This window comes from Neodiprion lecontei, chromosome 5 (genome assembly GCF_021901455.1).
Source record: "Neodiprion lecontei isolate iyNeoLeco1 chromosome 5, iyNeoLeco1.1, whole genome shotgun sequence".
NCBI classification, from domain to species: domain Eukaryota; kingdom Metazoa; phylum Arthropoda; class Insecta; order Hymenoptera; family Diprionidae; genus Neodiprion; species Neodiprion lecontei.
Genome location: NC_060264.1, coordinates 28,394,030 through 28,408,839, shown reverse-complemented (window position 1 = coordinate 28,408,839; position 14,810 = coordinate 28,394,030). Strand labels below are relative to the sequence as shown.

At 37.0% G+C, this 14,810-nt stretch overlaps 2 protein-coding genes and 1 long non-coding RNA gene across 7 annotated transcripts; 2 read left to right on the top strand and 1 right to left on the bottom strand.

Annotated features, from left to right (window-relative positions):
• The first annotated feature begins 388 nt into the window (after positions 1-388).
• LOC107219190 (girdin) lies at positions 389-8,276 on the top strand. Of its 4 annotated transcripts, none has more exons than XM_046741248.1 (23): positions 389-1,062; positions 1,189-1,277; positions 1,381-1,690; positions 1,907-2,020; positions 2,094-2,281; positions 2,367-2,448; positions 2,698-2,876; positions 2,983-3,109; positions 3,192-3,318; positions 3,423-3,757; positions 3,833-4,114; positions 4,193-4,299; positions 4,388-4,579; positions 4,697-4,859; positions 5,067-5,249; positions 5,357-5,644; positions 5,732-5,932; positions 6,013-6,158; positions 6,317-6,409; positions 6,497-6,560; positions 6,660-6,771; positions 6,916-7,028; positions 7,104-7,245. In XM_046741248.1, the coding sequence occupies exons 1-23, from the start codon at positions 1,012-1,014 to the stop codon at positions 7,104-7,106; spliced, it is 3,549 nt and encodes a 1,182-aa protein (XP_046597204.1). In that variant the 5' UTR covers positions 389-1,011; the 3' UTR covers positions 7,107-7,245. The 4 variants fall into 4 exon arrangements, with proteins under 4 accessions (XP_046597204.1, XP_015512825.1, XP_015512824.1 ...); XM_015657339.2 differs by having other exon boundaries at positions 391-1,062; positions 6,660-6,780; XM_015657338.2 differs by having other exon boundaries at positions 396-1,062; positions 7,122-8,276.
• LOC124294700 lies at positions 6,920-14,725 on the bottom strand. The gene is made up of 3 exons (XR_006904627.1): positions 14,239-14,725; positions 13,944-14,097; positions 6,920-7,047 (listed from the first exon to the last, which is right to left on the bottom strand). It is a non-coding gene; the product is annotated as an uncharacterized LOC124294700 (long non-coding RNA).
• Positions 8,453-12,242, top strand: LOC107219198 (phenylalanine--tRNA ligase alpha subunit). Of its 2 annotated transcripts, none has more exons than XM_015657350.2 (8): positions 8,453-8,765; positions 9,001-9,341; positions 9,417-9,638; positions 9,755-9,870; positions 9,984-10,168; positions 10,353-10,714; positions 11,000-11,101; positions 11,437-12,242. In XM_015657350.2, the coding sequence occupies exons 1-8, from the start codon at positions 8,622-8,624 to the stop codon at positions 12,095-12,097; spliced, it is 2,133 nt and encodes a 710-aa protein (XP_015512836.2). In that variant the 5' UTR covers positions 8,453-8,621; the 3' UTR covers positions 12,098-12,242. The 2 variants fall into 2 exon arrangements, with proteins under 2 accessions (XP_015512836.2, XP_046597205.1); XM_046741249.1 differs by having other exon boundaries at positions 8,657-8,765; positions 9,011-9,341.
• Positions 14,726-14,810: the final 85 nt, after the last annotated feature.

Genomic DNA, 14,810 nt, shown 5'->3' with positions numbered 1-14,810 from the left:
ATACCAATACCGTACACACGAACTTAATCGTACGGAATACGGAATTCCAGCCAATGGAACCATTAGGATCTCTGGCAGAGGCGTGGCTTAGAAATTGCACCTAGCGGTGAAAATATGCACTAGTTTGAGTAAGTCACGTTGTGCATAAACAAATGTAGATAAGGGTAATTTTATAAGAATACATTTTGTTTTTGTAATTTCAAAATATAATATGAAACTTTCATTGCAAGATATTTTTTAAATTTGCACATAAATCAATAGTCAGCTGTGCGATTCGACCTACTCGCTCAGATGTTAAATATCGCCACCAGATGGCGTATCCGAGTGCTTTCCATCCACTCCACACGGGAAAAAAATTATTCAAAAGTGATAAAATTTCGCTACATTTTCAGGCAAAAATACCACATTTCTTGAGAAAAAAATTTCCTCTTGTTTCATCGGCGGACATCAAAATTCTTGAACCGAAAGAAATTTTTTTACGGTTGGCAACGCCGGACAGATCATACCCCATACTCGTGTCTCTACTCCATACCACTGATATCTGACAAATCCGTGAAGCGAAAAAAAAGAAAACCGAGTGAGTCATGATGATCTCACGGAGTTACACACATACAAAACTGCTCCCCTAGCGAAACTATCGCGAAACTATCGGCTCTCTTTCTCTCTCAGGGACCTAGCACAACAAAATAACTTCCGTCGATTGTATTCGGCGACGCAGCGAACTGTCAGTGCCGTTGGGAGGCATTTCTCCGTTTTGATAACGGCATCTTCTACCCCATTCACGATTAATATATTTAGAATATGTGTGTATTCATTATGATAGACCGACACTATTTTTTTTACACATACCTCGAGCTATTTTAAGGCTATTGGAGCCGATCAAGGGTCTTCCGAACTTTTTTACAAGAGTACCCTTTACTCGTTTACCATTTGCCAAAAAATCCAACGACTTGTTGAATAGACGTCCAAGATCGTTCACTATCTGGTTGATCAAGAAAACAAACAACGATTATGGCAACATCAAGTGTTGAAGACTTTTTATCCGGCCCTCTCGTCACTTGGGTAATTATTGTTTTTCTAACTTCAACACAAAGTATGGCTTCAGCCTCAGATTAGATAAACTCTATTACAATAGTCTCATTCCAAATATTTGGTAAGTTTTTCTTCACATGTTATTACTCATTATAGTTCACAAGCTGCCTTAAGGAACCTGACGCCCTTGTCAACTATGAAGATTTGGTTGACGGAGTTGCACTGCACGATGTCTTCCTACAAATGTAAACACAAACATAGAATTTCTTCTATTTTGTTTTGTCATGTGTTAGATTCTCGACTTTTAAAAATGATTTTCATCGAATGTTCTCTTTCAATCCTTTATAGAAACCCAGAGCCTATGCATGACAGGGTCGTACCGAGTGTTAGAAATCCAGCGATGAGAACAAAGAATTTAAACGCTATCATTGGAAACATTAAGCAATTTTACGAAGAGGAATTGGGTCACCTTGTTTTAGTGTTACCTGACACTGTCAAGTTGGGAAAAGAGCCCGAAACTGCTATTGGAGAAATCAAGTTACTTCTGTTACTTCTACTGGGATGCGCAGTTCAATGCCCCAACAAAGAAAAATTCATCACTAAAATCAAAGACATGGCTGTAGATGTTCAACTCGCCATTGTCGACTGCATAAAACAGGTTCACCACTAACTTTTTTCTGAAAACCAAACAATCCTACAAATGACATAAATCTATGAATTACTAAATAATTTACCATATGAATAATGGTTTTTCATTTAATTTGTAAACCCAAAACCTGATACGTTACGTCCTAGTTTCGTAATGCATTTACAGTGGAAATATTATTTTCCCTGGTACTTACGAATGACTTCACTGATTGTTATACTTTCACAGGTAACAGATGATCAGAATATCGTGATCACTCAAGAGTCGATGGAGAATGTTAACATGGGTGTTTTGTTTAATCAAATTAAGAGGTTGGTTCACGATCGAGATCTATATTACGAGGTGAGTTATTTATTTATAACTCTGCCGATCATGATTGTACTGATTTACTTATGCTTTTTTGGATGTTTCATAGAAATGGAAAACCTCAACAACAACTGAAAGTGCAGACAACAGTGAATCAGCCATAAGCATTGAAATTGAAGAAATGAACAAACTGCATCAAGTAAACAGTATCGTAAAATCTGAGAGAAGCAACAACCATCATCACGCTGTTGAATTGGCCGATTGGAAATCAAAAGTTAGAAAGCAGCGACAAGAATTGTGAGCAAACACGAATTAAAGTACCCAAACATTTACCTTTTCAGGAAAGATAAATAAATATATGATTTATCTTCTTTATTTACAGGGAAGAAAAGACAGAGGGCTTGCTTGAGTGTAGAGAAGAATTAGAACACACAAAAGCTGCACTAGCAAAACTCAGGCAAGAGGTAAACTACATATTTATTTATCCATCCTAATGTATTTGAAACAATATATGATTTACATAAGCTTTTTATCTTACCAATACAGATAAAGAATCTCGTGGTGAACTGCTATAAAGAATTTTCTGTCGCTACAAGATAATAATCGAAACAAAAAACCAGTTTGCAATACATCTACAACAGAGCTTGATTTGCAGAATTTTTACAATATCCCAATAAAGAAAGTTAGATTGATACATTAACATTTTCTTCCAGAATCAAGAACTCATGCATGAGGCACGAACTGCAAAATCATACAGAGACGAGTTAGATGCAGTTATCGAACGGGCTGAGCGAGCTGATCGGCTTGAAATTGAGGTAGCCAGATACAAGGAGAAATTAGCAGACATTGAATTTTACAAAACTAGAATCGAAGAGATACGTGAAGATAATAGGTAATAAACGTGTCTAATTCTGTTGTAATATTACAATATTGATTAAAAGTTCAATATTTACGTTCTTCTTCTACTTTACATGTCGACAAAATTTTTTATTCTTCAGGGTATTAATGGAGACCAGAGAAATGCTGGAGGAGCAGTTGATGACGACACGAAGGCGTTCAGACAAAGTCCCGGAGTTAGAATCAGAAATAATAAAGTACAAGCAGCTTCTCAATGATGCTTCTTTGGTAAATACTCATTTCTCATTTCTCTAAGAAATTTCCGTTACAATTTGCCTCCTTATCATATGCTAAAGAATGGATATTGCAGGAACGAGAGGCCGACAAGGAGAGGTACCTAGAAATTTGCGATGAAAACGCGCAGCTACGCTGTATAACAAAAGGAAATCTGGCGGAAACTTCACTATCACCATCTATGAGTGACTCGGAGGAGCCAGGTAAGATTGTTCAAGTATCAAATTGTATTTGAGTCACATACATAACTATATGCCACGGAAATTTTTACAATCGGATAACTAATTCTTGTACCTTGTTTTTTCAGCAACAGCAGACAACAGCCTCTCTGAGCAACTAACAAACAATGCCCAAACTCGAGCCTTGAAATTAGAGTTGGAAAATCGGCGTTTGGTAACACTGATTGACTCGCTTCAAGAGAATTCATTCCACGAGAGTTCTACGAGGGTTTTAGAGTTGGAAAAAGACAAGAAAAAATTGACTCTGAAAATAAATTCGTTAAACGATAACTGCGAACGACTAACCCAACAGAATGCGGACCTTGAAAGAATATGCAGAGATGCTCTGGAGGAGAATAAAAAACTCCAAGACTCTTTAAATAACAAACGTGCGCTGTTCGACAAACAGCAACTTGAAAATCAGGTACGTTATTCCCGTTTCATCCATTTTACTTGTAAAGCCTTTAAACGGTGTTAAAAAAAGGATCCTTCTCAACAGTCCCTGTCTACGAAAATCTCGGATTTAGAAAGGAATTATGAGTCGGTGGTGAAAGAAAAACAGCGTATTCAATCACTCCAAGAAAGCGCACAAAGGCGAGCTGAAGACTTAGAGCGATCTCTGGATTTAGTAAATCAAAAATTGGAGGAGCTGAAGAAAACTGAGAGCAAATTATCAGATATGGTGCTAAGATGTACCGAACTTGAAACTAAGCTTCTAAACTTGGAAAGAGAAAAAGAAAATGCTCAGCGTGACGTCAACAAGTTCCGCCTAACCATAGAAGTAAGCAACTGATAGAGAAATCAGTTATTGTTTGAAACAATTTCAGAGAAATTGTATAATCGTGCTCATTTCTTGCAGGACAAAGACATCGCACTCGACAAAGCTGCGAATGAGATTGAAATTGCGAACAAAACAATCGATGAATTAAAGCAAGAAGTTGACGATTATAATTCTCAAATTTCCAGGTATGATGATATACATTCATTTTTTAATTTTTCATATTGCACATGAAAATTTGTCATTTAATTTTCACACTTGTGTTATTCGACACAGGCTACGGGATATCGAAAGATCCAGCAAAGAATTGGATTCCAGAGCTGCAATTGATAGGGAAACTCTGGAAGCATTGCAATCTGACTTGGTTGCAGAAAAATTAAACACCCAGCATCTATCAACTGTCTTAGAAAAGTTCGGAGTTAGCATCAACATGCTATTATCTCTGCCTACAGACACTATAATAGAAACGTATGTATACAGTGTTGCAAAAACTTGCCTTGAAGTGAGCTAATGCCGTCGCTTTAAAAATAAGTAATAGGCAAACGAGAACGAGTCCTAAAATTATTATCACCACATTCATTCCAGAATCGCACAAGTTCCAGAAGTTATAAACAGTGTTAAAAAATTCGTCACTATCGAAATTCCACCGCTTGATAATAACTCAGTCAGTAATAAGTCTTCCAATTCAACTGATATCAACACAATCACCGAGCAAAATCGGTTGCAAAATACAGTGGAGACATTAAAGGTATTAATATATTCTTTTTTCATTTAATTCTCTAAAAGCCCCGCAATAATTTTTTTCATATTAAAGAGAGCGATTGAAGAACAAGGGGAAAACCGGACAGTACTAAAATAATCCATATTATAATTGTTTAACACCATTTGTTGAGAAACTTGCGTAGTCAGGTTGTTTTCATTTTTCAACACCATAAATTCACCTTAATTACTTTAGATCGAGAGTAAAAAACTACGTGCTGAGTTGACAGCCTCGCACGCAATGTCGGATAATCTTTTAGCAGAGAAGGCTAAGCTTCAAGTAAATATAACGACACTACAGTCTCAGAACACTTCACTGACGACTCAGCATACGGCGTTGCAATTAGCTAACTCACAACTTGTCGCTGAGAAAGAAGAGGTTTGTTTATTTGATCGATTTTTTTTTTTGCTGTGAAATATTGAGTAACTGAAAATAACTAACATTCACATATTTACGAGTCTATTGATTGAATGGTTACTTGACAGTTATTGAAAGAACGTGCATCCCAGGAGAGCATTCACTCTCAATTGGTCAATGATCAAATAGCTCTGCAGATCCTCCACGAAGGGCTCAACAATGAGTATGAGAAGCTGCTAGTTGAGCGTGAAGTGGTGAAGTCAACTCTTCGGGATGTTAAAAATGAGGCCAGGGCATTAAGAGAGACCTGCCAAAGTCTTGAAGCGAAGAATAAAGCCTTGCAAGCAGAAAGGGAAACGCTTATTGGTAATACTAAGAGCTTAAGCAATCTTCGAGGAGAACATTCGAAACTTAAGGTAAATGACAACCTCGATCAAATCTTAGCCTCCCACCGTTTTTAATCTAGAAACTATCTATACGAAATAAATTCCTTTTGTCCATAGGATGACTTCAGAAATCTTTTCACCGCTACGGAAAAGCTTAAATCCGAATACAGGAATTTGCAGGAGGATTACAAGAATAACAAGATGGAAACTAATCGGCTGAGTCTTAAGCAAACGGAAACCAATGGAGAGTTAGTCCTTAAAGACGAGAGGTGTGCTTATCTAGAGTTTGAACTGAGCAAGTTGAACCAGCGCTGCGAAGTGTGTATTAATGATTATTATGAGCTAGTGGTTCGTTTTTAAAACAAATTTGACCACTGTTTCTTCTATCCTTTCTTTAGATGCTGTTGCAAATGAATTCAGGATTAGATAATGACAGGCGTTCACTCATGGATCATGTCAGTTTGCTTCTGAGCCAATATCACGAGCTGCTGACCCATTCTTTGGATGATAAGGAACATTATCATATGGAAGAAAAATTGTTCACGTTAGTATATACCCATGATCACTCTTACTCACAATCAATCAAAATTGTCTTGACTTAATTATTTGATCTCTACAATTAAGGTTTTAACCGTGTTATATCTGTTGTTGTTGCTGTAGTTATTTGATTTAATTGAAAAAGTACAATTTTGTTATTCACAGGGACAAAGTAAACAATCTTTGCCGACAGAAAGAGAAACTAGAAGAAAAAATAATGGAGCATTACCGCAAACTTGAAAGTTGTTCGATGAAAAAGTATGAACAGACTGTGATTCCCAAAATTGATATTGTACCCTATTCTGCTTATGCATGTATTCATTTATTCATTCATTTCTGCTTTAGAAAAGGATTCGGTGCTAGTTTTGTCAGGAGAGTGAGAAAGGCCGGCTCTGAGCTCTTGAACAAGGTAAGAAAAATCAAAATATGCAAATGTAAGATGCCGAAGTTACTACCTCCAGTGAATCCTACAATTCAGGTTTCTAAAACTTTAATTTCCGATTAACAGAATCGTAGATCCTGGGCCGAGGACACCAAACAGTTGGATGGCAAAACATACGAGTCCGAATCTGGTGGAAACGATTCCGACGCCAGTGCAGAAGATATTAGACCGATAAGAGGTAAAAAAGGTACATAGCTTTAGTTACTGTTTGGATCCTTAGTAAAGAGCTGAAGAAATGAGTGAACGAGTGGTGCAAGTTTGGTGCGAAACTGTTCCATATATTAACATTTAGTGTTTTTTCTCTTTTTTCTCATCAATTCAGAACAGCCAGATATCACGGAGCTGAGAAGCGATCCCTTATCGCTAGGCTACCCAGGCACTCGGAGAACAGTTTACTATACAGACGAAATTCCATCGAGCAAAACGACTCTGGATGTAAGTCTGTGTCATGAATCTGAAATAGGAAACTTCTTTTACTCCAATGAAAAATTACATTATTCTTAAGGATAGTGATTTTCCATTAAACAGGATCAACGAGTAGCTGATCCAGCGAAGATGTTAGAAGGAGATGAGAGAAACAGAAACGGCCAAATCGATTCGAACACAAATCCAGATTTAGACGCGCAGAACAGTAAACATCCAGTATTGATTTACAACAAAGTATCAGCGGTGATAAACGAATCGAAAAATATCTCTACAACGGAGAAAGATATTCCAGCCAATATTCCTGAAACCGTCGGTGAAAGATCATCCGAAAAAGATGCCAAAGCGGCTTCCGTTTGGTACGAATACGGATGTGTATAATTTAATCAACGAATAGTTACTAATTAATCAAGTTATACCGATCGCGTTACAAGTACAAATTGTAAATATTAGCGCTTACCTAATTTTGTTCTCTTTACAAGATATTTGTAATTTAGACTTGGTCAAGATTAGAGGTAACCGTTCTGGTTGTTTGTTTTTCTTTCAGTTGAGAAAAAAAAATAGAGGATTCCTACCTTATTGATTTTAGTTACCGAATATAGAATTAACTGAAATACTATTGATATGTGGATAGTTAGTAAACAGGGGTAAAAGGTATGCGGTTTTTACATAATGCGACAAAATGACTGTTTAATGAATGAGTGTAGAAATTATTATTTATTTCTATTGCTGCTTTTTAAAAAATTCTCTTCCATGCGTAGTTTTACCAATGTAGTATTTTCCAAAAGACTGGTGTTTTAACGAATTTACTTGCCTCGCAAATAATTGGGGCAATAATAACAGTGCACCTTTCATAGTATTACTCAGCTTATTTTTGATGAATGTTCTTTTTTTTTTAAGTGTGAGAGTCAAAGACTTGATCAGCTGTACAGCTGTATCAATTGAATGCTGTTTTATGCAACTAGGATAAGGCTAAAAAACACCAATTATGTTATCATTAGAGCCTAAGACCGATTTATCGAGATCGTAACAGAATCTATTCCATCAATCTTCTCACCTTGAAGTCATCAGACACTCTCAAGAGGTCACACATTGTTAAATTCCATCGGCAGCTTTGGTAGAAATAGAATTTGTTACGTTCTAGAATTCGGGCATAGTCGCAATATGAATGGTGTAATTAAAACTTTCCTACACAATATTGTTATTTAACAATAAAAATCGGCGAAATTTTTATTTAAACAACTGCCACCAATTTTTTATGTTTTCCATTGTTCCTTATATTTAACAAACAAAAAACTATGAGAAGAGAAGAATTGAGGAATGTGATCCCGTTTTTCTGTTTGATGAGTTTGGTTTGAATCACTGGCATTCGATAAACAAAAGCCAATCAGCAGCTATCCTTTGAATGTAAATTTCGACATTGATTGTCGATAATGAAGGGATCGATTCAGCGTAATTTTCTAAAATTCTAGGTTAGGATTGAGCCGTGGCATGACACGCAGTGCGGTTCATCACAATTAACGGCGGTTAGCAAAGGTTGAAAAGAATTACTATTGAAAAAAGATTTATCATCGGATGTGAGACAGTTAATAAAATCTTGTCAACATGGCTAGCGAGTTAGCGGAGAAAATACTTGAACATTTATCAAAGCGTGGCGATGGAGTGAGCACTCTGGATCTGGCTGAGCTATTCGTTGAAGATCATCAGAAAGTGATCGGCGCTGTCAAAAGTCTTCAAACCCTCGAAAATGTAACTTTTGCACTCTATCGTTTCCTTCCAATAATACTCAGAGCCGTATTCAATTGTTCATCACTTTTTTGCATGTAAACTTGACATAAACAAAGTAAGAATGACGCAACAGCTGTAACTATTTTCGAATATTATTCAATGTTCTACACTGTCAGATCGTGATCGAATTATTATGAATGTACTGCTACGATTAAAATTGATTATTTACTCTAAACCAGAGTCTGATTCACCACAGGTTATTTCAGTTGAACAATTGAATAAGAAGAGTTGGGCACTGACGCAAGAGGGTCAGCAAGTCGCTGAAAATGGGAGCCACGAGGCTGCGGTCTTTAAAGCTGTGCCAGACGGTGGTGTGGCGCAAACAGAGATTATGAAGACTGTACCAAACGCTAAGGTGGGATTTTCCAAGGCATTGGTAGCTGGCTGGATCGAGCTGGACAAGAGCAGCGGGACTCCGATCGTTAGGAGAAAAGTACCCTCTATAACGGACACAATTCAGTTACATTTGAAAAATGTTGCCAACATCCCGGACAATGTTAAAAATGATTACAAGAAGAGAAAACTCCTGCAGGAAGTGTAAGCTGCAATGATAGAATTTTCGGTACTTGTTATTTTGATAGTTTTTCATTAGTTAATTACTTGTCTTCGCAGGGTAACAAAGATAATGGTGTTGTCAAAAGGACTACAATTTGTGACTAAAATTGAGAAACTAGAAACAGATCTTACGGCAGATTTATTGACAAACGACTCTTGGAAGCAAAAGAAGTTCAAGCCTTATAATTTCGATGCTCTCGGTGTGGCGCTTGACATCGGTCATCTGCACCCTCTTCTTAAAGTCAGAGCTGAATTCAGAAAGATTTTCCTTGAAATGGGGTAAGATACATTTTTTGAGCATATGCCAATTTTTAACCATTGACAACAGGCGATGCAATTCTTTGACTTTGAAAAGAAACTCATCTTTCTTTTGTCCTCTTCACTCATTCTTATAGATTCTCCGAAATGCCTACAAACAATTTTGTTGAGAGTTCATTCTGGAATTTCGATGCGTTGTTTCAGCCACAACAACACCCTGCGCGAGATGCGCATGATACTTTTTTCATATCTGGTAAGGAATTATTACTATTTTCAAATCATCGGATCCCCTTTTGTATGCTTTTTACATTCGACATTAATCGTCCAAACTCAGCGATCCTCACTTAATTTTTGTAAATTCTTCAGAACCAAGAACTAGCTCAAATTTTCCTAAGGATTACTTGGAGAAGGTAAAGAAAGTGCACAGCGAAGGCGGCTATGGATCGCAAGGATATCGTTACGAGTGGAAAATTGAGGAAGCTCAGAAAAATTTACTCAGGACTCACACAACAGCTGTTAGCGCCAGAATGCTCTACAATCTTATGCAGCAGGTAAGCTGCATGTGTTCAGTATTGACTACAAAGAAAATAAATGGTTCATGAGCTGCCACGCTATATGCATTTAACAAATTTTGCATTGATGTTGTGATAAAATACGAAACCAAGGATTTTTTCTAGTAAATCCTGTTGAAATCTAGCTGAGAAGCATCTTAATCTGCAGCTTTGTGAATTTTAGGGTGAATTTAAGCCTGTGCGATACTTTAGTATCGACAGAGTATTCAGGAACGAGACACTCGATGCCACACACTTGGCTGAGTTTCATCAGGTCGAAGGCGTAGTTGCAGACTACAATCTCACACTGGGCGATCTGATAGGAACACTCTATGAATTCTTCAAAAAACTCGGCATCATTCAGCTGGAATTCAAGCCAGCATACAATCCATACACCGAACCGAGCATGGAGATATTTTGCTTCCATAATGGCTTGGGAAAGTGGATAGAGATCGGAAACAGTGGAATTTTCAGACCTGAGATGCTGCTGCCGATGGGGTTGCCCGAAAATGTTAATGTTATTGCATGGGGTCTGTCTTTGGAAAGGTAAAACCATTTTTCAAGTGTTGGAGCAATTTTCTCGCGACTAAGGCAAGGGAAGAAGGAAGTTGCGCCATCAGAACTACTGGTTTCCTAGTAATGTCAGTCATTAGTCATATTGATCAGAATTCAGATTGGTTCAGACTCAGGATTTCAATTAACTTATTAAGCAATTCTTACGCATCATTCACATCAAATATTACAATTATTTAATCCAGTAGTTGGTAGATCATTCATAAAAGAGGATAGAAAGTAGGTATTGATCTGTATGATATTTTGTTTTCCCTACAGGCCTACGATGATCAAGTATGGATTGAATAATATCCGTGATCTAGTTGGACCAAAAGTGGACCTGCAAATGGTACATAACAATCCCATATGTCGTCTTGAGAAGTAATTATCAATTTCATTTATTCATTCTACATTATTTAATGCATGTTTAAAATAAATCGTCTATTGAGCGTAGATTGTTTCATTTATTATCCTGTCCATTTTATAATATCCGTTGTGTTTTTTCAGTCCCGCAAATAACGTATATCTCCTACAACGTGTTTCCTCGCCTTTGTAGTTTTTGTATTACAGGAATTATGTTCAGAGAAAAGTGTCTATCCTTAGCTTCATTCAGAATCATTTGTGCATCACATGGATGTTTCTACATGCATAAGTTATAAGCTTGATAAGAAATGGTCACAAATGCAGATAAAATAGGGTGTGGCTTGTTTTCCTAGGAATGGACCGCGGATATTGAAGTCAAAATATACGGCAGAACAGTTGGAGGAACGTTTGGATAAAATTCTCTTGGAACTAGAACAGTTACAGAAGGAATTGCCAAGAGTTGGGCGCTCAACAACAACGTTTGAAAAAAAAAATTTAGTCATATTCTGCGATCCTAGTCGACCAATGTATTCTTTAGAAACTCTACTGAGTTTGATCAATGAATTTCATAGCGTATTCGTTTCTACGTATACCCATTCTAACGTTGCGGTATTTCCTCAAGAGTTGAGAGATTTCTGTTCAAAGTTTAAGAAATCTACAAATGCTGATACCGCTGACATCACTGTAACGATCGTTTGGAAGATCGTTGGTGTCGACCCAATTTTAAAACTTAATCAGAATCATGAAATTGTTGGCGAAGTCAACATAGCTCGGTATTTGAATCGGTTCATTGAAGCTGAATGCAGAAACATCTTGGAATACGAAAGTACCTCGGCTGCTTACGCTGATAAAATAGACTCGGCATTAGACAAAATACATGGCATCATACACGGTGCTACAAGGCACAAACTAGACACTATGCAAATTAAATCAAAAACCGGATATATAATTGGTAGCAAACTTTCAATTGTTGACATCGTTTGGAACTCTGTAAAAAAACATCACACTAAATAGTTTTATATGTAAATATTTCTGGATTCTATAAAACGAAACAAAAAAATATTTTATTACTATTGATAATTATAAATGATTATTTCTTTTCTACAGCATTTTATTGTGATTTATCAAATTGAACATATAAATTATTTCACCATTTTAATATTCCTATTTTTTCTTTTCCCTTCTAAACAAACCCTAACTGATACTCCATGTTCGAATTTCGAATATAAGAAGCCTGGAGCAAAGACCGCGACTCGTGCGAGTATTAAGGTGGTAGTGTATGTACAATTTCTACTAAGCCCGTACTTTCAATGAATCACATTGCTAGATCATCAATTAGTCAGTCGATCTTGTGCATCCCTGCAACCGTTGACCGAAGACTTATAAAGATAGTTACCCGTAGGTAAATTTTTGTGTACTTGTATTTTCTAATTTAATTCAAAACTCCTATTAATTTACAGAATTCCATTTTCTAATTTAATTCAAAACTCCCATAAATTTACTGAATTCCGATTTAAAATCGCGAATATCTCGGTTTCCTAAAGGGGAAATAGAATCGGGCAGGTAATTAGCCCATCGTAAGAACTCCCCTGGATCCCTTAATTTTATTTCGATTTTAATTTTAATTTTCAAACCTTAAATCGCGAATATCTCGAGAACGGTGATAGATAGCGCAAAAATAGCAATAATTCGGGATCTGCTGGTCTGATAGCATCTAAATTTAACAACAACTCCAATTGATTCGCAGAATTTCGATGACAAAAATCTAAAATCGCGAATATCTCGAGAACGGTGATAGATACGGCAAAACTAACGAAATTTTGGAGGTGTCCTAAAGGGGAAATAGAATCGGGCAGGTAATCAGCCCATCGTAAGAACTCCCCTGGATCCCTCAATTTTATTTCGATTTTAATTTTAATTTTCAAACCTTAAATCGCGAATATCTCGAGAACGGTGATAGATAGCGCAAAAATAGCAATAATTCGGGATCTGCTGGTCTGATAGCATCTAATTTTATCAACAACTCTGATTAATTCACAGAATTTCGATGACAGAAATCTAAAATCGCGAATATCTCGAGAACGGTGATAGATACGGCAAAACTAACGAAATTTTGGAGGTGTCCTAAAGGGGAAATAGAATCGGGCAGGTAATTAGCCCATCGTAAGAACTCCCCTGGATCCCTCAATTTTATTTCGATTTCAATTTTAATTTTCAAACCTTAAATCGCGAATGTCTCGAGAACGGTGATAGATACGGCAAAACTAACAAAATTTTGGAGGTACCCCAGAGGGGAAATAGAATCGGGCAGGTAATCAGCCCATCGTAAGAACTCCCCTGGATCCCTCAATTTTATTTCGATTTTAATTTTAATTTTCAAACCTTAAATCGCGAATATCTCGAGAACGGTGATAGATACGCCAAAACTAACGAAGTTAGACAATTACGAATATTAATGTCATGGAATAGATCGAGCGTGTGTCGAAAAGAATCCCATTTCGAAATGAAAAATTGTTCTAATTTCTCATTATAAACGTATTATTGTAGATAATCTAGTTTGTCTCCTGGAAAATTATAAACTTTGTAGTATGCATCACGTATGGACCACATATATCAATATCGTACATGGACATATACATATATACTTTTTGATCTCTGCATCATTATGACATCTGATCTATCATTATTTATCATCCATGTATACACACTTTTCCCGGGTACCTATACATTAATTGAATCACGTTTTTGCTACGAATTTTGGAACAAATTGATTCTCATTATCAATTTCTTGAATCGCTGACGATTCGGTAACGTTATAACTTGGTAAGTACGCACAAGCTAAATATTGACTTGAGCTTACCGTTACGACGACTGTGTTACTCGGAAGGTTATTGCAACCGACATCTTGTCGTGACCGGTAACCCTCTGATGCTCTGCAATAAGTTCCCAACTCTGCCGCTGAAACACCGCAGAGGGTACAGGCGCGCGACGAATTTCGGTTGTCACACGAAAGCCTGTAAGGGTAACTGTCTTTATAGTCTTCAGTCAACGCTGCAACCAATGACACTTCGGTGCGCAAGGAACACTAATGACGTTAATGGTACAAAAAATAAACCTAATTTGTACGATTACTGTGGAAAGTTATGTTAATTCACCCATTTGAGTTCGTACTCCTCGTATAGTCTCCATGAAAAGAAGTTGCCCTGATTTTTTAGCGCTTAGTTGCGCCTTCGAAGCCACTACCGCCGTTAAACACACCGGTTAAATGAGTCGGTACTGTGGGAAGCTGCAGCAATACCCAGAGAATCGTAAATTTGGTACCAATGTTGGCAGTCTTTATATTTTTCAGCTCAATGTCGTGGTGGGTGTAAAAAAATTAGGAACAAAGATTTGAATCACGAAGTAATTTGAATCATCATCCTATCGTCATGCAATCGATGAAAAAATATACGTAAATACACAAGGAGCATCAAGCAACTACCAGCAACGATTGTCCTATTTTTGTTGGCCCAATATTTATTATTATCATGTACAGTTCAGTTTGTTATCCGTTGTTTGATTGGCCGCCGCCGCGAGAGCAAGCAGTGACTCATTCGTCAGTACCGCGCCACAATTCCTCCCTACTCCCGCTGTCAAAGTAATTTCTTATAAAATAAATTTACCGTAAAAAGCAACGGTTTATTCTGATCAATCGCTGGATAAGTCTGTCGATATGGCAACCGTAATT